Source organism: Juglans regia, chromosome 3, assembly GCF_001411555.2.
Source record: "Juglans regia cultivar Chandler chromosome 3, Walnut 2.0, whole genome shotgun sequence".
Taxonomy (NCBI): Eukaryota; Viridiplantae; Streptophyta; class Magnoliopsida; order Fagales; family Juglandaceae; genus Juglans; species Juglans regia.
Genome location: NC_049903.1, coordinates 25077145 through 25101576, shown reverse-complemented (window position 1 = coordinate 25101576; position 24432 = coordinate 25077145). Strand labels below are relative to the sequence as shown.

Below are 24432 nucleotides of genomic sequence, written 5' to 3'. Positions count from 1 at the left end.
TGAAACGGGAAAAATCATCAATAAACAGGACATAATAACGACTACCACCTGCTGAGGTTATGGGAGAAACCCAAACATCAGAGTGTACAAGAATTAAGGGACCATTTGTTTGTCGTGTAGACTTGTCATAAGGAACTTGTTTTGCTTTTCCAAGAGGACACGATTTACAAAAGGTAGACTTGTTAAAGGAGTCATCATGACTAGGTAGATGTCCAGATTTAAATAAATTATTTAAGACAAGATCAGAGGGGTGGCCTAGTCGACTATGCCAACCATCTTTATTTGTTTTTGTGCCTAGCCTAGTTGCAAAGCAATGCATCTTATTGGAGAAACTCTTGTTGCCAGGTAGAGGATATAGACCATTCTCAGCTTGACCGTGAAATAGGATCTTGTTGGTTTGATTATGTTTGACAAAGAAATGACAACCAGTAAGAACAAAATAACAATCATTGTCCACACAAAATTTGTTGATTGATAAGAGATTAACAGATGCATCTGGACAATGCAAAATGTTATTTAATTGAAAAGAATGTTTGTCAAGGAGAAGAGAAGTTTGTCCAGTATTTTGAATAGATAAACCTGTGCCATTGCCAACTGTGATCATGTCTGTGCCTTCGAAGGGATGCTGAGTAGTAAGATTTGCTGCATTACTGGTGATGTGTGCATTAGCCCCACTGTCAGCATACCATATTTGATTGTCAAGTGTGGTGTTGGTTTCATTGGCCATGGCAGCAAGTTCAGCAGGAGGTATTCGACCTTGAAATGCATAATTGAACCTTTCATAGCAATCAAGTGCTATATGATTTATTTTACCACAAATTTGGCAAGTAGGCCTTTGGAATGAAGTATTTTGTGATCGAGAATATTGCTGAGGAACAGAACTGGAACCATGATTGTTGAATGTGGTTGGAGGTCGAGGCTGTCTTGAATTATTGGACAGACTTGGCTTTTGAAACTTTTTATGAAAGGTTGGGACTTTTGATTTGTTTGCAGCAAAGGCGTAGTGAGTATCTTGAGAAGTTTGCTGTTGACTGTCTAAGAGAGCCTCAAAGCTGAGTAGTTCAGCTTGAAAGTCTTCCAAGGTAAGATCATTATCTCGAGTAGCAAGAGTGTATGAGGTAATGAATGGAGTGTAATTTACCTTGAGTCCTCCCAGTAAGTGAGCAATAAGGTCTTGATCATCCATGGGTTTGCCAGCTGCTGCTAATTGATCAGCTAGAGCTTTTGCTTCATCAATATAGGCAGTGCAGGTTTTATTACCTTGAGAGAGTGTTTGAAGCTGTCGCTTGAGTAAAGCAACTCGTGACCTGGAAGCTGAAGCAAAGCGGGTTTGGAGAGAATCCCAAGCTTGCTTAGCAGTCTTAGTTCCATACAGAGAAGCAACTAATTTCTCTGAAATAGAAGCAAGAATCCAGCTTTTGACACAATTGTCCTTCCGGAACCATATTGTATAAGCTGGATTGGGGGCATCCTGTATTATTTCTGCAGGAGCCGTGATGGTGCTATCAACATGGCCAATAAGATCATGACTATTGAGGAAAGCCATGAACTGCATACTCCATGCCATAAAATTGGTACCAGTTAACTTTTCAATAACAGGTTGAGAAGTGGCATGAATGTTTACATTGGAGTGAGGCATATTTGAAGTATTGCTTGAACTGGAAGACATTATGAGGAAGGAAAAAAAAAATTTGCGGAAGTGTTGAGAAAAGAAAGGATCAGGCGTGAGCCGTGCTACTGGCTGATACCATGTAAGATAAAACAAATATTATGATGGAGTAGGTTTTAATACCTTACTCACTTGAAGACATGTATATTTATAGAGTACTCGTGCTGCAGTTACAGATGGAATTCAAAATATACAAGGATAAGCAAATAAACTTATCCTAACAAACTAGTTCAAAATTCAAATACTCTGTTATGTACAAATCTGTTTTCTCAGTGCTGTAGACTCGGGATCTTGTGATTGCTTTGTATACTCAGTCATCCTTTGTATACTCAGTCAAGCTAACAGATGAAATTCATGGGCCTAACTCATCTCATAAAACCGGTTGTATAAGAGAGGATTGCTCATTGCTTATAAACATGTCCAAGACCTTGTCCACAGTCAATGTGGGATTATTCCTCAACACCCTCCCTCACGTGCAGGCCGGTATTTTTTCTGGTCCTTGTCACGGGGTAAGTAGTGTAGGCCCACATTCGTCCTGTGGCAGGCTCTGATACCATGATGAAATTCATGGGCCTAACTCCCCCTTTCAAGTTGGTGGATCATTTTCTAATCCCCTTCTCTGTCCACTAATTCAATTAAATATTTCCAAGCACACGTTTCTTGACTTTTATTCGAACAACATTATACCGATACTTTATATACCCGTCACTACTTTCTGATATTAGACTTGATATATCTGACCTTCAGCCTTCGTTCTATTTTCAAACACATGGACTATCATGGGAAAAAAAAAATGCACGACATTGTTCAAAGTGAAACAGATAATTTTGTAACAAGTTGGAGAAAATAATAATTACATCATATACAATAGCGAAAAAGTGTTCCAAAATATGTTTATTGTACACTGCTTAGGAATAAAATGTTAGCGTGCCGTCTAGTTTTGACCGTTATGTGTGCCAGTTAGCATAAAGTTATTTTTAATATATTTAAATATTTTTAAAAAAATAAAAAATATATACTAATATACTAAAAATTATTTTCTTAATTATTAAGTAAAAAAATTTAAAAAAATTTAAATATATAAATGATCAAAATGAAAAGATAAACTCAGACAGTATACAAGCATTTTTCAAAATATTATTGTTGGTACTGATTTTTGACCCTAGTGTTTCTTAGGGTAGTAAGAAACAAGTAGGAAATAGCAAATATGAAAGTGTAAAATAGTTCCAAGAACATTATTATAATATAGATATTCCTAATATTAAATGGTAAGGATAGACACAAATGCATAAACCATGAGGTTGAACACATATAAGTCAGTATCTACGTGCCACTTGTTGTGTCTCAGTCCGCTAACTAGGACCCACGCTAATTGCCAACACACAAATCCACCGCCCATTGAATTTTCAAAGAAGTATTTAAGAAAAAATATTGAATGAATAATAATATTATTCTTATTATGAAAAATAATATTTATAATCGTGAGTATGTAATATCGTATAAAAAAATGAATAAATATAAAATTTATATGAAAAAAAATTAATTTTTTAATAATAAATTTTATTTTTTTTAAAAAAATTATTATATAACATTTACTTATTTTACGACTGTATATAATATTACTCTATTATTATTAAAACATAAAGCTGCCATAATGAAAAGATGTGGACCAGTTTCACCTCCCTAAGTGGCGGAACATGTTTCATATCGTTGTCATCCAACATCAGATCATGACCATCGATTATTTTTTTATTATTTTTTAAAATATTGTAAACTACCCTTTTCTCCTTTTGTTTTATAATTTTCTGTAACCTTTCTTTTTTCCTTTTGTTTAATTGAAAATATTAAGATTTTTTTTTAATTTCAAAATTTAAATATCTAGCCCACGATTAATATAAAATTAGAGAAAACAATTATATAAGAATTGCAAGTTTATATTAGTAATGATATCCCTCCAACTATTTTACAATTAATTTACAACCTAATTTATAATCAATCAATAGAAACATGTCACTTTACTAAAAATTAAATTAAATTTTATAAAATTACTCTCAGTCTAATATAAAATTATAAAAGAGTTATAAAAACATCACTTATTAGTGGGAAAGTATATTATGACACAACACATTATACCCTGGATGACGTTCTTTACATCCTGCATAGGAAAACAATTCTATTCTCGCTCTCTCCTTTCTCTCTCTACACAGCCTCCCTCAAAAAACTCAGACTAGAGAAGGAGTGTTGAAGTTTTGGCTTCTCCCTTCCTCCCTCCTCCTTCCTTCTCTCTTCTCTCTAGTTTTATTTTTATTTTTTTGATTTTATTACTTTTTCATTTATAGTAGGATAAAATACAAATATGTTATTTTTCGGAGCTAGACAACCCCCCACATTCCCCTCCACAAGATTCCCAATGCGTCGATTCTTCAAATAGACGAAGAATCTCATCGAACGGAGAGGCGTGTGAACCACACGTGTGGTCCAAAGTACACATGTGACATTCATGCGCTACTGCAAGGGGAGGTCTATCACGGCCATACGTGACTTTTTTGGGACTAAGATCATCAGTTTCTTCATACCTAACGTTCCGCCATACTTCCAGGGTAGCACGTGAGGGTGCCGTACTTACAGCACGCGCCACCACAGTCTCAGTGTTTGCATTTTTTATTTCCTCTAAGATTGAAAATGCAATTCTACAGCTTTTCAAACTATAATTCGCTATTTTTTCATGTATCTTTTACGTTTTCTGTTATTTCATTTGTTTTAGGTTTAAAAAAAACACATAGTCTCTTGAATTTTTATTCATGAAATGTGTCCTTTATTCCTTTTTAGGCAGAATGTAGGGTTGCTTAATTATATATTAAGACAAAGGGTGAGTTTTGTTAAATCTGACTTAGGACATAATGCTGTCTCTTAGACAGTTTGTCTGTAGAGAGTTACAACAATGAATTAGACTATGTCAATTACAAAAAAAATTTGTATATAAGGAAGCCTTAAAAGATAATTAGTTAGCTTGTATTCTATATGTCTCAAGTAAAAGTTGTAATATCTCATTATAAATTAATGAAATTTGTTCTACCTTTAAAAAAAACACACACACACACAAATTATACACGTGCTCACAAGCCGTTTAAGTCTATCTCCGACAAAGTTGCAATAATTGGTACAAATTGGTTTGGTTTGGTCCCTCAAGGAAGGCATATCCAATTAACAGCACTCGTAGCCATTTATAGCCGTTTAGAGTGGAAGCATGCCGTCATGGTGTTGCGTCACGCATATATATAATGTGTGTGTGTGCAAACATATTAAAATGGCGTCTGCTGAGAGAAAGCATTTATATTTTCCTCTTTTTGTTTTTTTTTTTTTTTTTTGGGTCTGTAGTGTAGAAAGCAACCTTCCTCAGATCCACTGGTCGGGGGTCGTCTCCATCTTTTTTGTGCAAAATGGACATGAATCCATCACCGAAAGCGACCACATTCAGTGATAAAAGTAGTATTATTTGTCTCTTCAGTATGGTTCGTGAATTCCGAAGTCTCGTTTGCTCCGATTTAACGGCAGAGATATTAATTTTACACATATTTTTAGTAATGATTTGTTGGCTTCAAATATTCAAGTTTACGTTGACTTTTTTGAAACTATAGAATCCATATATAAAAAAATTATTTTATTTATAAAGATATATGCAAGATTTGAACACTTTAAACTTATACATAATATTACTCATATATTTTTTATTTATTTTAAATATTTTCTTTAACTACCAATGATATTTTTATATCTTTTGATATTTACAATATCTCCTCATATACAATATCTTATAATTATGTTCTATTTTAAATTAATCTAAAATTATAAGCTAAACTAAAATATAAATTAATTCAAAAAATAAAATAAAAAATTATATAATAAAAATATAATCAAAGTACACATATGGATTGGAATGGGCTAGAATGAAATAAAGCGAATTTCGGTAGGGTAGAAGAAAGTACACATACAAGAGAGAGAAGATTTTAAAATGATATACAAGAGTAAACAGTGCAAACTAAATGTAGTGGTAATTTTTTCAAATTTTACAGAAATATGAATTTTACATAATCTATTAAAAATGCTCTAATAGCCTTTTTTTGTCAATGATTTTAATCGAGGGAAATGCTATATAAATTTATAATTTTATTTACACGATTCATACGAGATGTTATTGAAAATAATAAAGATTTTAAAATTTGAAATTTAAATTAAAAATAATATTGATAAAATAAAATTGTTACTCAATACAAATAATATTATATTATACCCAAAATTATACTAATGTGTAGTAATACTTTTTTATTAAGATCTTATTTAGATTTAAAATTCATCTCATCTCATCTCATCTTATTTTATATCATTATTATAATTTTTTTAAATTTTTAAATAATAATAATATTAAAAATAATATTTTAATAATATTTTATTCAATTTATTTAATATCATCTTCCAACCCGAACTAATTTACTCGCTTTCCTAATTTTGTCTCATTTGTTGTCTTGTGGGCCCAAGCTCGCTTTAGATGTGCGTGGCTCTCAAACGCTGTCACTCCTAATAGTTATGTAGATTGTCTTTCTCCTTTTATAGCCTCTCGGATCATACTAATTGGCTGTCTACTAGTTCTTATCGTTGAGCGTTATTGTTAATTCATTTAAAAATATATAAATAAATATCTTTAGATATTTATGAAAGAAAATGTTAAGAATTGGGATATTGCTGAGAGCTCCCGTTTCAAATTTTTTTTAATTTAATAATTAAAAAAGTATTATTTAATAATCTTGTACGTACTACTTTAAAATGATACTGGCCAAACACAATTTATAAACACTCTCAGCCTGGCGATTGTACGTACGTATTGTATATTCTATTCCCATATGCACAAAGTAGCCCATATATCCGGTTAAGATTCTAGTCTGCTTTTTTCATTTTGATTAAAGAATGAAATTATTAGAATCTGCTAAAACTGATGACATGGATCGGCATGTATTCATTCCTTTTACCAAGCATAACAAAATAGTATATTTATAAATGAATTATATAAAAATAATTTTATAAATTGATATAGGTTTATCTGATCTGTCGTTATATTTATTTTATTATAAAAATAATATTATAATTTGATAAATTATATCAAATTATGTTAATTTATAAAATTATTTTTATATAAGGGTGATGCTACAGCCTCGCTGGAGGCTCTCGCTGGTGGCTGTAGTATTATTTAATGTGTTTTGTTTAAATAATTTTTTATATAAATATTTTAATATTTAAAAAAAATAAAATAAATTTAAAATATTATTAAAAAAATATTTTCTTAATTAGAAAGTAAAAAATATATATATTAAAAAATACTTTCTTAATCACGAAGTAAAATAAAAAATTATAAAAATTATTTTTTATAATTTTTTATTTTACAACATGATTAAGAAAATATTTTTTAATAATATTATGATTTTTTTAAATATTTAAAATAGACATACTACAGCTCCGTTGGGGGCTCCCGTTGGACTTAACATGTACTTTATTATGTGTTTTTTTTAATTTATTTTTTATATAGGTTTTTTTACACTTTTAAATATTTTTAAAAAATAAAATAAATTTAAAATATCATTAAAAAATATTTCCTTAATAAAAAAGTAAAAAAAATCATTAAAAAATATTTTTTAATCACGAAATAGAATAAAAAATAATATTTATTCTATTTTGTAATTAAAGAAATATTTTTTAATAATATTATAATATTTATTTTATTTTTAAAATATTTAAAATTATTAAAAATATATGTATAAATAAATACTATAGACCCAACTAGAGGAGCCTCTAGCAGGACATGTAGTATTTTTTTTTATATAATTACTTTATGAATAAAATATTTCTCCAAACAAATCCGTATTTCGATCTCAATAAGAAAATATTGTATTGAAAATAGAAAGGTTACGGAATTAGGTGAGAGAGCAGAGATGGCAGGGAAAAAAGTAAAAAAACAAAAAGGGAGGTAGTGGGGAGAGTGAGAATTGACAAGGAAAACTTTTCTTGAACCCTCCGTTAAGATAGACAGACACGTGAGGGGCCATCCAGAAAATAAGACACGTGATGGCGGCTGATCCTGGTTTGGTTTGGCTGAGTCACGGGGTTAAAGTTGAACTCGATCTGTGGGATGGAATATATCTCTCCAATTTATCAGGAATCGGAAGCATTTCCCAGTTCTCCCTATATCGTGGAACTTTGTCACGTTGCCGACGCCGACGCGTTAACTTTAAATATATATATATTTTTTTTTGTAAGATAAAAATTATATTACGATTACAATTGAATAGTGAGATATTTTTAATTATTTTGTAAATAGTAATAAAAAAATATTAAATAATAATAAATAATAATAAATAATAATAAAAAGTAAATAATAAATAATAGTAATGTATTTATCCAAACTAAGCCTAAAACTATATCACAGTCCAAATAATTGAGGAGATACAAACTCAAACCAATACCCATAACAAGAAGTTAAAATAAAGAGAGAAATACAAAAATACAAAAACAAATGAACCGAAATATAAGTTTGTTACATGTTTCTCCAGATGAAGCTAATGGTAAGATATAAAATTGATAATAAAATCTATCTCTTTTTAGTAATTTAAGTTTTTTAGATAAATAATGATTTCACATATTATCAGAACATAAGTCTTGACTTCAGACTTTGACTCTATACTTTATTTTATTTAATTAAATATTTTACGTATTGGGTTATCTATTTAAAGGGAATATAACCCACACGTGAATATGAGAGCTAAGATATAAAATTAATAATAAAATATATATTTTTCTATTAGTTTAAATTTTGAAATAAGTGGTAATTTCACAACTAAGAAAGTGTCACCACTGATTGTTTTAACGCATTTAGATATTGGATTGACGTGAAACATGCTCCATAAGGTCTCATCAAAGTAAATGTAGAACACCAAATTCACATTGTTGGAAGGAAGAACATAAAACTCTTGAAAAAGTAAGCCACAACAAGGCAACAAAACTACTTAGAGTAAAGCGGTGCATGGGTAGCATGCGTGCTGGTTGCAGCCATGACCCACATTCAATGGCCAAAATACGAGTCTGACAATCGAAGGTGGTTGCACATGACGGGGATGATGCTTTGGGGTGGAAGTGTAGGCGTACTAGGCAGCATTGGGACTTGAAGGATGGATTTGAGAGGAAGAAAAATGAGGAGATGCGGAGAAAATGAGGAGAAGATGAACAAAAGGGGATGAAGGAGGATGAGAGTTTCTCCTTATTAAGACGGTACACAAGGGACCTACCTCCTGTAACCCCGAGCACAAAGAATCTGTAGTGGCTGCACTCACTCACACAACTACTCCAGCTGTAGCAAGAATCACAGAGAATAAAAATGCATAACTGAATGCTGATGTGGACCAATAATCTTGTATCTATTGTAGAGCCATTGTGCTATAAATATGTGTAGATACTCTCCGAATTGTATATGGGAAATCAGTAAAGCTGAAATGAGGTTTTAATATAATATTTCTTCATTCAGAACTTTTGACAAACACCTTCTACTCTCTTTGTGTTACCGTGATTTAATATGGTATCAAAGAGCTACTAAGGCCAATGCCTGTTCTTTCTCCTGTTTCTATTTTTTTTTCTCCCCTGACCTGTGTCTTCTTATCTCTAGACTCCTCCATGACATCCGTAACTCCTCCTCCCCCGTTTACCTCCTCCATTATCGCCATTGCCAACCATTCAGTCACTGTCAAACTCTCCATCGACAACTACCTTCTCTGAAAGGCTCAAATTCTTCCATTTCTTAAAAGAAATCAAATTCTCACCTATGTTGATGGTTCCTTTACTTCTCCTCCAGCTAAAATCAATGATGCTGTAAACCCGACTCATAAGTTATGGGTTCTACAAGATCAGTTGATTATTTCTGCACTTAACTCATCCTTATCAGAGGCTGTTCTTGCACAAGTGCTTGAGTGCAATACATCTCATGAGATTTGGACGACGTTACATAGCTTGTATGCTGCTCAATCGATGACTCATGTTATTCAAACCCAGTTTCAGCTTGCTACGTTAAAGAAAGGAGCTGAATCAATCAATGCGTATTACCATAAGGCCAAATCCTTGTCTGCCTCCTTGTCGGCAGCAGGAAATCCTCTTTCTCAATCACAGTTTACGGTGTATTTACTTGCGAGACTGGGTTCGGATTATGAGTCAGTAATCTCTTCTATTACCACTCGTCCCGAACCTCTCTCAGCTCCTCAGATTTACAGTTACCTGTTAAATCATGAATCCCGCTTAGCTCATCAACACCAATCTCTTCTCTCGGCATCACCCATATCTGCTAACGCCGCTGGGCTATCTTTTCGTTCTCCCATGGCCGCTGGTCAATCTAGTAGAGGTCGAACTCCCTTTCGTGGGGGGAGACGTGGTAGAGGATCTGGGCATGGGTCACACATGGCCCAGTCCAGTAATCCTTTTTCCTCCCGCTCAGACTCTAGGCCCACTTGCCAGGTCTGTCAGAAGGTGGGTCACACAGCCCTTCAATGTTACAATCGTTTTAATCAAACATATCAGTCCCCACCTCCATCTTCTTTCAGAGCTAACTTTACTTCTCTTCCCCCTAGTGGCCCTCCTTCAAATTATTGGTTTCCCGACATTGTTGCGACTAATCATTTTACCTCTGATTTTGCAAATTTAAATTTAGACTCTATGCCTTATCTTGGCCCTGACCATGTTAGCATCGGCGATGGCTCGACACTTCCAATACAAAACACTGGCTCGGGTCAACTCAATACTGGTTCTGGAAATTACATTCTTCACAAACTTTTACATGTTCCTTCCATTATAAAAAATCTCTTGTCTGTTCGTCAATTTTGCATGGATAATACTGTTTTCTTTGAATTTAATTCCTCTTGTTTCTTTGTGAAGGATTTACAAACCAAGGAGGTGCTTCTTCAGGGTCCCGTTAGAGATGGTCTCTATCTCCTTCCGCTGCAAACAAACACTTCCACCCCTCAAGCTTTTATTGGTCAACGCACTTCCACACAAATATGGCATGCTCGCCTTGGTCATCCCTCCCCTCGGATTACTTCACTTACTCTACGTCAGTTTCAACTACCGGTCACAAATAAGTCCACTCCTCAAGTTTGTCCAACTTGCTCCCAAGCCAAAGCTCATGCTCTACCTCATCCACCATCTCCATCCACATCGGACAAACCATTTCAGCTTCTTTTTCTTGATGTTTGGGGTCCCGCTCCAATGCTTTCCTCTAATGCTTGTCGTTTTTACTTTTCCATTGTAGATGACTTCTCTAAATATATTTGGTTGTTTCCTCTTCAGTCAAATTCTGATGTCTCTAAAATATTTGTTGAGTTTGCATGTTATGTTCAAAATATGTTCTTTACAAATATGTTATCTGTTCAATCCGACTGGGGGGGGGGGCGGGGGAGAATTTCATCCCCTTCACAAAATACTACAAGCTTGTGGTATTTCACATCGTCTCACTTGTCCATATGCGCATGCTCAAAATGGCACTATTGAGCACCGCCATCGTCACATTGTAGAGACTAGTTTGTCTCTTCTTGCACATGCCTCAGCCCCCTCTAAATATTGGTCTGAAGCCTTTCAAACCGCTGTTTTCTTAATTAATCGAATGCCAACTCCCATTCTTAATAATAAATCGCCTTTTGAAAAATTGTTTCACATCATTCCGATTATAAATTTTTACGAGTTTTTAGTGTGGCGTGTTGGCCAAATCTTCGTCCCTATAATCGACACAAAATGGACCTTCGTTCTCATCTTTGTGTTTTTATGGGATATAGTATTGATCACAAGGGTTATTGTTGTCTTCATCTGCCTATGGGTCGAACATATATATCTCGTGATGTTATTTTTTATGAAACTATCTTTCCATTCTCCACACAGCCTAGTTTGAATACGTCCCCGCCCTCTCCTTCACAACTAAATATTCCACTTCTTCATTCTCTCACACGGCCCAGTACTCCATCGGCTTTAGTCAACCCGTGGCCCAGTCCACCCCATCTCACTCCGTTGCCTTCACGCCCAACCACTCCAACTCATATAAACATCCTGGCCCACCAACCCAATCAAACCATACCTCAGCTCGATACACCTACCAGTCCACCTTTGCTTTCATCCTCTCAAAATATCAACCCTAATATCGCTACTCTCTCTGAGCCGCCATTAACTCACACAGACTTACAGCCTAACTCACCGAATGGTCATCACCTGCGCTCTCACCCATCACCAACTGAACCCCATAATTCTTCTTCTCACCCGATGGTCACACGGACCAAATCTCAGTCCCTTTGTCCTCTTATTCGAACCGATGGAACAATTCCTTGGCCTCCCCCCAAACCATCGTCCTTTCTCACTTCCTTTGCACAAAGTGTTCCCCAAGAACCTTCCTCTTTCACTGAGGCATCCCGTTTTTCTGAGTGGAGGGCTCCTATGGCCACTGAATTTGCTGCTCTTTTACAAAATCACACATGGGACTTAGTTCCCATCTCCACCTCGTTTAACCTTCTGGGTGCTAAATGGGTCTTGAAGTCAAAACGTCGGGCTGATGGTAGTCTGGAACGCCGCAAGGTGAGTCTTGTGGCCAAGGGCTTCCATCAACAACCCGGCCTCGACTACTCCGAGACTTTTAGTCCGGTTGTCAAACCAGTAACTATACGGCTTATTCTTTCCCCTGCAGTCACTCATAACTAGCCCTTGCATCAGTTGGACATTCAGAATGCTTTTCTACACGGGGATCTTGAAGAAGATGTGTACATGCAGCAGCCTCCGGGGTTTGTGAATCCAGATCTTCCCAACCATGTCTGTAAGTTAAGGAAGTCAATTTATGGCTTGAAGCAAGCCCCACGGGCTTGGTTTTCCAAGCTCACAGATCGGCTTCTTTCTCTTGGTTTCTCTAGTTCAAAATCTGACAATTCGTTGTTTATTTTTAGAAATAACTCTGATTTTATCTATGTCTTAATTTACGTAGATGATATTATTGTTACTGGATCTACATCTGTCTTGGTATCTGAATTCATTACTGCCTTGAACTCATATTTTCCTGTTAAAGATCTAGGCCTACTCAGTTATTTTCTAGGCATAGAAGTGTTTCGAAACCATCTGGTCTCTATCTTTCCCAGTCTAAATATGTGTCTGGCCTACTTGTTCGAACAAATATGCATGAGTCAAAATCAGTTTCAACTCCTTTATCTGCATCTGTTAAACTAAATGCTCTTGACGGGTCTGCTTTTGAGGACCCTCCTCTCTATAGGAGTATTATTGGAAGTCTCCAATATTTAGCTTTTACTAGGCCTGACATCTCATTTGCAGTAAACAAAGTCTGTCAATACATGTGTTATCCACGGCAGCCCCACTGGCAAGCCGTCAAACGCATCCTTCGATATCTTAATAACACCAAACATTTTGGTCTTCATTTCTGTGTTTCTTCTCTTATTAAGCTGTCTGCCTTTTTCGATGCTGACTGGGCAGGATGCCAGGATGATCGTAAGTCTACTGGAGGCCACTGCATTTATTTTGGCTCTCACCTTATTTCTTTGGGCTAAAAAAAACAGCCCACTATAGCTCGGTCATCTATTGAAGTCGAGTATAAGGCTGTGGCAAATGCCACTTGTGAAATTTTATGGTTACAATACTTGTTACAAGAGCTTGGTATTTTTCTTATTGAATCTCCAACATTGTGGTGTGATAACTTAGGCGCTACTTATCTCTCGGTTAATCCGATGTTACATGCTCGTACTAAACATATCGAGCTTTTATTATCATTTTGTATGAGATAGAGTGGCTGCCAAAACTCTACAAGTCTCTTTTATTTCTAGTAAAGATCAGCTTGCTGATATTTTTATCAAGCCTTTGTCCTTAAGTCGTTTTTCACAGTTACGCTCAAGCCTCACTCTTACTCTAGTGCCGCTTGAATTGCGGGGGGATGTTAAGATAGTACACAAGGGACCTACCTCCTGTAACCCCGAGCGCAAAGAATCTGTAGTAGTTGCACTCACTCACACAACTGCTCCAGCTGTAGCAAGAATCACAGAGAATAAAAATGCATAACTAAATGCTGATGTGGACCAATCATCTTGTATCTATTGTAGAGTCATTGTGCTATAAATATGTGTAGATACTCTCCAAATTGTATATGGAAAATCAGTAAAGCTGAAATGAGGTTTTAATATAATATTTCTTCATTTAGAACTTTTGTCAAGCACCTTCTACTCTCTCCGTGTTACTGTGATTTAATACTCCTCCTCTCCCAGGCCATGGATCTGATTTTGGGGAGAGGCACAATATATTGTGAGACGATTTTCAGTTTTAGAGTATCTAAGTCCTGCGTACTCCTTTTGAAAAAAGTGGATAAATATGAGATTCTCATAAAAAATTATTTTTTTCATGATAGACCCCATTTTTTTTTTCCAAAGAAAATACGTGATGCTTGCACACTTTAAAACTGCCTATAATATTATTCATTGTGAGAGCTTCTATTTGAGAAAGAATAAAAGGCTCATACATTTTTGACACATTAGCTTTAATAAGCACCAAATTGGAATTTCTTGCAATTATCCAAATTGTAGGAAAGTCGTCACTAAGAAAGAGCAAATGTGGGAGTCGTGATTTTGGATTCTGCCAGTCTCCAATCGGTTTGGCGGTTTCTAGTTGGTTTTGGGTGTGCGATGAGAGAGAGAAGGGTAGCGCGATGAGAGAGAGAGATGGGAGGTGATGCAGGTCACGAACATCGACAACAAACAAATATGAATTTGCTGGAGTGATGCACGTGACTTCTATTCTATGTAAGGATGAAAGACAAAATAAAATGAGGAAAAAACTATTGAGTATGGAAAACAAAAACAAAAGAAATAAAAGAACAATAAAAAGTAAAAATGGATATTCTCATTCCATTTCGAAATTTATTCTGACTTTATTTTTATTAAAATTATAATTATGAACATTGAAGTCCGAATATGAATACAAAAATGTCGAAAGTTTTAGAGTTTGAAATCCTATAGGACTCTAGAGCACCAGATCCAACTTTACATCACACGCCTGTACTTAATCAACATGTGATATGTCATTATTTTCCTTTTATCTTATGCTTAAATATGTGTGTTTAAATAAGATGATAAAAATAACAAATTATATATTAATTACGTAATGTATGTAGTGTAAGATTTCTTTATAACATTTCTCCTTTTTAAGTTATTTAAGAATATATTTTTTTTATTTATAACATTCTCAAGAGATGTAATAGATATTAGATAATTAAGATAAAATACTTTTCTTTTATGATTGATGTGATGTCTATAACGTGAAGGATATTACATGCAATATTAGCAAGTGGTGAAAACAATTTATTATGTTTGTGGTGCTAGGAGTAGCATAATTCATTTGTGCTAGACAATTCTTGACCTACTTGATCTTTCTTGGTCTGTCCCCTTTAACTTCGCTGTTCATATTAAAATTGTTCTCAAGTAGTTTCTACCATTATTAGCTGACTTTGATTGCTCAATTAATAGAGAAATTATTAAAAATAGTGATATTTTATAAAGAGAGAGAATAAAGAGACATAATTTAAAGTTACAAAAAAATTTAAAATGATATAAATACCATTTATATTCTAGAATTAATTAAATACTATGTAGAAAAAAAAAAGAGAAACTATTAAGAATAACGATATTTTAAAAAGATAGAAAATAATGGAACATATTTAAAGTTATAAAAAAATTAAAATGATATAAATACATTTTGTATTATAGAATTAATTAAATGCCATATAAATTTAAATTTAAAAAAATGCTTTCAAAACTCAAGAAAATTACAAAACTTCAATTAAAACAGTCCAAAATGAAATATGTTCCAGAATAGTTGAAATGGACCTGAACAGCCCGAAATTTGGAATGAAATGGAATGAGAGGTATGGTATACTAGATACTACACCGGAACAAAAAATTCTAACCAAAATGGCTGGAATGGAACAGAATTGAAAACTATGCTTACTACTACTACATTTGTAAATTCTCTCTCTCTCTCCAATTACCATGGGAAATAGATCCTCTCCACCTCTAGTAATAGATAAGCATATAGCTAACGTATAAAGTCAAGAAAGATTTAATTTATTTTGATTGTTGAGTAAAATGAACACAACCAAAAAATAGATTTGTCTTGGGCACAAATAGGTTTTTTTTTAAGAAACAAATAAAGTTTTATTGATAAGAACCTCTACAACAGAGATTGAATACAATGAGAAATTTCCTCCAAATCAATAAGCAAATCAGTAATGCCCAGAGCATTTTTTTTCTAAAACATGAGCAACTACATTCACTTCCCTTTTGATGCGTTTTACAGGCCACTGAGCAAATACGTTGAGCATTTTTTTTTTTTTGTCTGAGAGGAGCATTCATGTGCTGGTCCAGTAGATAGAACCTTGGATGACCTTGACAACTTTGAGAGCGTCTCCCTATAAGAAAACATTCCTCAACCCCAAATCAATGCCAAAAATAGTAGCTTGTAGTGTTGTATAAGTCTCTGCTAAGAAAGGATCTAGAAACAAGTCTATTTTCATCCTCAGTGTAGCCATGACATTACCCTCCCCAATCACGCACAATGACCCCAACTCCTAGCTTGCAATGAACTCTATCAATTGCAACATCCTAATTGATTTTAAAAACATCTATTGGAGGAGCCTCCCAACAACCATTTTATTTTATGGATGTTTTAGCCTTATTTGTAACCTTATAATCCAGCTTTTTGAGATCTTGTAAAAGCTGTGTTGATTGCTTCACCAAGGTACTAGGGTGTGTGAAAACAACCTTACAAACAAAATCATTCCTCATCTTCCATATCCTCCATAACACCGCTGCCATCTCTTCCAACTCCTCTTTGTCAAGCTTCTCTACTATTGTTTCCATAGTATCCTTAAAGTCTAATTCATTATCTTGCTCTTCCGAATCTTTCTTGAACATTGCCCACAGACATCTCTTGTTGAAATACATTCCCATAAAAGTATGCTCAACTGTAAGCAAAAAGGAAAATTTAAATTATCAACTACCTTATTCTTGAATAGATTTAACTTGGTGGGAAGTGCATTAAGACAAACTCTCCATAAGAAAATCTTTCCTTCACTTGGAGCTGCTAGCTTCCATATCGTAAGTCTAGCTTTCACTCTTTGTATTGCTGCTGGATGATTGTCCTTGTAGTCTTTCTTGTAATTCTCCTTGAAGGTGGTATGCACTTTGTCAGGGGTAAAACTTCAAGGCCCAAAACCAAGCCTAGCCCACCGGATTAGGAGCTAGGGGGAGTTAGGAAACGCAGTAGGCATCGTGTCAGGGAGTAGGTTGGGCTATCAGGGGTCAAGGAGCAGGGTGGGTTGTCAGGGGTCAGGAAGTAGGGAGGATTGTCAGGGGTCAGGAAGTAGGGAGGACTGTCAGAGGAAATGGGAAAAAGGGAAGTCTGTCCGGCATGCAAAGCAGGCCCTGTCCCACCACTGCAGAGGACACGCATGAAAAGCAATAAGATAAATAGGGAGGTCTAGACGACATCCATGGATCTTCTTTTTCTTTAGCTTTCCTTCTTTGACTTCTCCTTCAACCTTCGGACAAGAAGCTGATTTTTCTCTAGTAAATGTATCCGAAGCTACTATTGTACAGTGAGGAATGAAAGACTATAAATAAGAATATTATAGTGGATTTCTTCTTCCCAAATGCTCGTGGACGTAAACATTATACCGAACCACGCAAACTCATGTGTTCATCTTTTTCGATTTCTTTGCACTTGTTTTCCTTTCATAGCCATGGATGTACACACAAATACCGTATAGCCGCACCGGATCACTGCCGGGGACACCAGACCATACTGATCAAAGCCCAAATCACCTCAGTGGGCCGGGAATGGCTTTTTCTCCCATTTCGACCTGTTGTGCTATTTTTAGAGCATCAACACACTTCTTCGTGAAAAAACCCAATTAGTAGTGCATCTCCATATCAGTTTATCAGATCCATTACAGTGACATATGGGATTTTCACTAATAATCTTCGCTTCATCAATCGAGAACACTTCTTTAAGCCGTCTAAGATTCCTTTGCTTTGTTTCCGTATCAATGAGGGCAGCTACTTTAACATATTCATCTAGTATCTAGTATGTGCATTGGAGAGAGAAACAAATAAAAAAGTTATGGAAAATGTTATTTATACTTAAATTTTATGCACACGTCAGTCAAATATTGAAATGGTGAAGATTTTAAAATTTGAGATTCGAAATTCAATATAAAAAGAAAAAACTGATAAAATGAGATAGATATTCTTTACACATAATATTATGTGTAAAGTTGTACGTACATGATGCATTGCTCAAAAGTTTTTGAGAAATGCTACTTTGTGTCCCAGATAAGTAGCTCACTTTGCCCTATTGGGGTGGCACCAAACAAAATGACACCTAAAAATACAAAAAGTAGAAAACTAAACCTTAGGTTTCCTTTATTCTTTTTATGTTTATGTTTTTAATTATTTTTTAATAAACCACATGACACGAAGTGTTGGTGCCACGTCAGTGGGGCAAAGCGAGTTGTATAATTGGGACGACATAGTAGCAATATTCAAAGTTTATATATATATAAACAATGCAAGCCAAATCTAGCGGGATTACTATAGCAAATCGAAAAATTAAGATAAAACAGAAGATCCATTGGAACTCATTTTTTAACAAATATTGAGTTATTTAATAAAAATGTGTTTTAGAATTTTGCTACACATAAACTTGGCACATCACTTATAGCGAGACTCATTATAATCTTAAAAAAATAAAATATCAATAACTTTTTAGCATAATTGATCGAGAAAATTGCTACATCAATAAAATAGAGTGTATAAGAAAATAAGAACTTTAAGTAGATTTTCTGGTATAATAATATATAGAAATGGGACCATCATATTAAGATTTTGTTTAGATAATAAAAATGTTTCATCTTATTTTATTTTATTATTATAATTTTATTAAATTTTTATATAAAATATAATAAATAATTTATTTTTTTTAAAAAATTTTAAAATAATAATAATATTAAAAAATAATAATATAATAATATTTTATTTAAATTTTAACTTTTATTTGAACCTATCAAAAGTTTAATTTCTCATGTTCTCTTTATCGCACGAATATCTCGTATCCGAGAAATCTAGCAACCCTTAACCATCCATAGTCCATACTCCATACAATCCTCATACGGAAAAGTGGAGAGAGAGAGAGAGAGAGGGTGGGAGAGACTTGGACTAGCAAACAACAGGAACCAGTGAAGGGAAAGCAACAACGAGAAGTGAGAGAAGACTTGTCTCTCAGGCTCTAGCTTCTCTGATATTTCTACATCTCAACCCTGCTGTTTCAAGGTTTCTCTCTTCTGAGAGCTACTTGGAAAACAAAGAATATCAGTCCCACAACAAAAATAAAGTGGAAATAAAGAAGAGCTCAGCGCTATTTAAAGATTGAAAATCAAGAAGAACATAATATGGGTATACTGCACGACGACGTAGTCGTAATCGGCCCTGCAGGGAGAGAAGGGGAGCCAAGGGTGATTACAGTGAATTGCCCTGACAAGACTGGACTGGGTTGCGACTTGTGCCGTATCATTCTCTTCTTTGGTTTGAGCATTGTCAGAGGAGGTAACTGCGAAAATTAGCTTAAGATTTTGCATTTACTTGGGCGAAAAATTCTAGTTTTCTGTAACAAGTAATGAGTATTTGAGGGTCTTTTTTTTTTTTAATTTTTTTATTTTTGGTGAAACAAGTAGTGGGTGTCTGAGATTTTTCTCTAATCTTGTGAAATAACGGTTTGTTGAAATCTTAATCAATTTGTTCGTTCATTGTCCGGATGAAGATGTATCCACGGACGGGAAGTGGTGCTACTTAGTGTTCTGGGTGGTAGGAAACTCGACGACGAGATGGAGTTTGTTGAAGAATAGGCTTGTGGCGGCCTGCCCTTCTTTTTCTTCAGCTTCTGGGATTTCCTACTACTGCTCCGAGTCGCAGCCGCCGAAACCTCCCGATGTGTTCCTCTTGAAGTTCTGTTGTTATGATAGAAGAGGGCTTTTACATGGTATTTTTTTTTTTTCAAATCTCCTTCAAAGAATTCATTCAATACTTGATTTGCCCTCTTCATGTTTGTCCTGTTTTGACTAGCTGGTACGGATTTCATAATAAACTGGTACAAGACTTTTTCTGAAGGAGCAAGATTTGAAATTCATGGAATGAGAAATGCATAAATATTAATGTTTCTGTGACATTCCGGGAATTCAATTGTTCCTTCCCTCGTCAATTTCTAATTCTTGGTCATTGTATTCAACATTTACTTTGATTCTTTCGATCGTTTGTATAAGTCTCATCATATGGTTTCTATGGTTGGTTTGCATCCTTCTATGAGTAGAATAGAAATTGTTGAGAGTCTTGGGGAAAGAAAAGAGAATTTTCACTCTTACACTGGATATTTGTCTTGAGACTCCCAAGTTTGAAATTTATAATTTTATGTCTTGGAATTGAAAAACGTATCCTTGTCATTGTGTGACTAATTTGGATATTAATGTTTTTTTGGCAGATGTTACTGGGGTTCTATGCGAGCTCGAGCTAATTATAAAGAAAGTGAAGGTGTCCACCACTCCAGATGGAAAAGTAATGGACCTTTTTTTCATCACAGATACAAGGTTCTGTGTTCTTGTACAATCTCCTCAGAAACTCACATCTTGTCTTTTTTTTTTTTTCTAGCATTTCTTCTATTTAATCTATTGCAAGTTTATTGTTGCAGTTACCAAGTGATAGTTATTGGATACTAAAAATTGATTTCACATCTCATTTGAAATTGGGCTAATATTTCGGTACAAACTTGATACCATCTCCTTTAGAAATAATATGAAAAAGAAACTTATGCAGTCCAAATAGTTGGGTAGCATTTAAATTTCAAATTATATTTTATCCTAAATATTTAAACATTAGAGTCATTTAAATAGCTCCACTATTATGATACCAAAATTGAATTGTTGGAAATGAGGAGTTGACATTTAAATCAGGTTAGAATATAAAAAGATAAAATAAAAGAATGATATGTGGTGTTCTGCATACCTCCTATTGTTAATTTTATTTAATTATCTGCTGTATCTCCTTTCTGGTGGAAAAGAGGAGGAAGAGAGTGCAGAACTTGATCAATCACAAAAAAAAAAGAAAAAAAGAAAAAAAGAAAAAAGAATCGTCTCCCAAAGTCATAATTTTAGTGCTACTTTTTGGACCAGTGTGCTATGGCATGCATTATAAGATATGTGGGAATTTGGGAGGAATATTACAAGTCTGCTTTGGAACACGTATAAAAAAGATTTGTCTTGATGTTGTGAATGTTAATTTTGTTATTGTTCCAAAAGTGACTGTACTGTTTGTTCTTTATTAGGGAGCTTCTACATACGGAGAAGAGGCAGGATGAAACTCGTGTCCGCTTAAATGATGTTCTTGGGGATGTCATTATAAGTTGTGATATTGAAATTGTCGGCCCTGGAATTACTGCATGTTCACAGACATCTTCATTTCTTCCATCTGCAATCACAGAAGATATGTTTGACTTGGAAGTTCCCACCAAACTCCCTACTGGAATTCTAACCTCCCGCAGTGTTTCTGTCACAATGGACAACTCACTGAGTCCTGCTCACACTCTAGTCCAAATCGTTTGCCAAGATCACAAAGGTCTTCTTTATGACATAATGAGAACTCTGAAGGATTACAATATTCAGGTAAATTAACAGTATGTTGGTGCAACCTTGTCGTGCAGTCCACACATCCTTGGCTAATATCTCATTCCCTTTCGAGAAAGATTGCATATGTTATTTACCTATCAAAAAAAAAGAAGAGAAAGAAGATTGCATGTGTCATTGATGTTACTCGAAACATTTACGATTATATGTACATCAATTTTAACTCTTTCTTTCTGTTTAATTGGAGTGATTTGCATGTTTCACTATATGAAGCCCCATAATAGCTGATGGAGTTTTATTATTTTTCTTTTCTATATTTGGTTGATTTGGTTGGCATCTACTTGGATGCTACAAAAAAATGGTAGCAGTCATGGACCATACCACAGTATCAAGTTCTGTGATAGTAATAATAGACTATCTTATTCTGTATGCAGATTTCTTATGGACGCTTCTCTATAAAACAGAGAAGAAATTGTGAGATTGACTTATTCATCATGCAAGCGGATGGGAAGAAGATAGTTGACCCTAGCAAGAAGAATGCATTGTCTTCTCGTCTTAGGATGGAACTCCTTCGTCCTCTTAAAGTAGCCGTTGTCAGCCGGGGTCCTGATGTGGAGCTGCTAGTTGCCAATCCAGTAGAAATATCTGGCAAGGGTCGCCCTCTTGTTTTCTATGACATCACCCTTGCTCTCAAGATGCTAAATACTTGCATCTTTTCGGTAATTCCTCCTCTGCTTACTATAAAGTTGCATCTTTGCTTGCATATGTTAGTTCTCCCCAGAAGGCATTAGGGATGTCTTAACACTGTTAGCGGATAGAACAGCATACAAGTTATCATGCTTGTATTTCCGCCATTTGAGTCTCCAACAATTATTCCAATAATCACACATAGCTGATTTGATCTTGAATTATAGTGACTTATTTCAATTTTTGACTCCATCTTCCAGTTATACGTATAAAACTACAACAAATCCTTCCTGAACAATAACCTGGAATCCAATCTTCATTATCTAACCGAAATTCCTAATTCTGAGTTTAGAGACTTGCTCTCTGGTCACAATTTATGAAATCATGGGTGCTTATGGTTTTTACTAAAAAAATGCTTCCCCTTGTCCAGTCACCTCTCTCATGTGACAAAGGTGACTATGATCTTAAGGCAATATGATATATTCTCCACTATTTGTATTCCTGGAAACTTGTTTGAAGTTTTTTTTTTCCTTCTCAATGGTGGAAATAAATATGACTTGATTATTTTTCCAGGCTGAAGTTGGGAGGCACATGATTGGAGATCGGGAATATGAAGTTTACAGAGTCTTGCTTGATGAAGGGGATGTCTTGCCTGTTCCTCGGAACAAGATTGAGGAAGGGGTTTGGAAGATGTTGATGGGTTGGGAGTAATATTAACAGATGCAGATACCCATCTCCTTTCAAAATTGCCACGGGCTTCCTGTACAGTTCACTTCTCCCCTGTTATCATGTCCATCAGATCATAGGGTATATATTAGTAAACTGCGAGTCTTTCTACATCCTGTTTTATTACTACTGTTAAAAGTAGAAATATGAGAGAGTCAGTACTGAGGAGATAAACAAGAGAAAAGTTCTCGTGGCATTGTATACTTCTCAATATGATTGTAAAGTGGTAGAGATATGGTGCTATTACTCATTCATGTTCTGATTAAAGTGCAAGTGTCTCCTTAATGGGTGGGTTAATATGATCAAGCTTGCAGTCCAACTATATTCTCTTGCCATGTACATTTGTGTTCCCTTTTACGTGAATTTACAGACGAAACTTGGCGTCCAAAACTCCGAGAAGAGTGGGTTCAATCTTGAAAATATAGAAGAGAGAGCCAATAAATGCCCACTTTTTGCATAAATCACAATCTCAAGCCCTTGAAAATAGGCAATTGAATGAGGCAATTGCCCAGAATGTTATTGGTAGTGACATTTATAATGTTATTTGTCAAATCTTCAACGTAACAATCACATGATACATGCTTGTCACATTAGTTGGCTGCCTCAGTGCTGGAATATTTTTTGTGACATTGCTCTTTTGTCTGACTCTCCACTGTGGGAGAAGGTTGCTTGAAGGGGGCAAGTGCAACCCGGGCAAGCTTTAGAGCTACGTTAGCAATGCTTGGGTGAAGAAACCCGTAAGCCTAACTATTCTTATAAAATTGGTTCTACTAGAAATGATTGTTATTTTTTCATAAATATATCTAAGACTTTGTCAACAATTAATATGAGATTATTCCTCAACACCCTCCCTCACATGCTGGCCAGCATTTTCTTTGGTCATTGTCACGGAGTAAGTAGTGTGAGCTCTCATTCGTCCTGTGGCAGTCTTTGATACCATGAAAAAATTCATGGGCCTAACTTATATCATAAAACCGATTCTACTAGAAATTGTTATTCCTTATAAAGATGTCCAAGACTTTGTCAACATGTAATGTAAGATTATTCCTCAAAATTGAGAGATGCATAGCTACCAGTTCAACAAATTAAGCATACAATTTTCTCTAGAGGAAAACTCTTGAGTTGAAAGAGTTTGCACAGATGGCCTCTGAACTTGGAGGTCGAGACAAACTATCTTCTGCGAGTTTGCAGAAATTACTCCAGAGCCTAAGCTTGAACACGAAAGGATTTTTGAAGTTGACAATGTTAAAAGATTCCCTTTAATTTTAATTTTTTAATTTTATCTAATTCATAACTTTATTTTATTTTTAAAAGCTTTTTATTTTATTTTATTTTTCTATTTTTCTGATTTTTCAAATTTCTTTAATAATTATTTTACTGTTCATGTTGATGTGGCATGCCGGGCATAGTATGCTACATGTTGTCTTTTGATTGTTTAGTATTTTTCGCGAGTTTCCTAACCAAAAGACTAATTTAAAACTTGACCATAATTATAGGCGCTTAAACGTCTTAAACCATAGGTATCAATTTTGAAAAAGTGAAAAGAACACAGACCTAGAGAGTAATTCTCTAT

The 24432-nt window shown here is 34.7% G+C and overlaps 1 protein-coding gene across 1 annotated transcript; it reads left to right on the top strand.

Moving 5' to 3' along the window:
• The first annotated feature begins 18935 nt into the window (after positions 1-18935).
• LOC109011998 (ACT domain-containing protein ACR10) lies at positions 18936-23143 on the top strand. Its single transcript, XM_018993417.2, has 6 exons — positions 18936-19380; positions 19595-19813; positions 20309-20414; positions 21149-21485; positions 21881-22165; positions 22707-23143. Exons 1-6 carry the CDS (start codon positions 19227-19229, stop codon positions 22842-22844), a joined length of 1239 nt encoding a protein of 412 aa, XP_018848962.2. The 5' UTR covers positions 18936-19226; the 3' UTR covers positions 22845-23143.
• The last annotated feature ends 1289 nt before the right edge of the window (positions 23144-24432 follow it).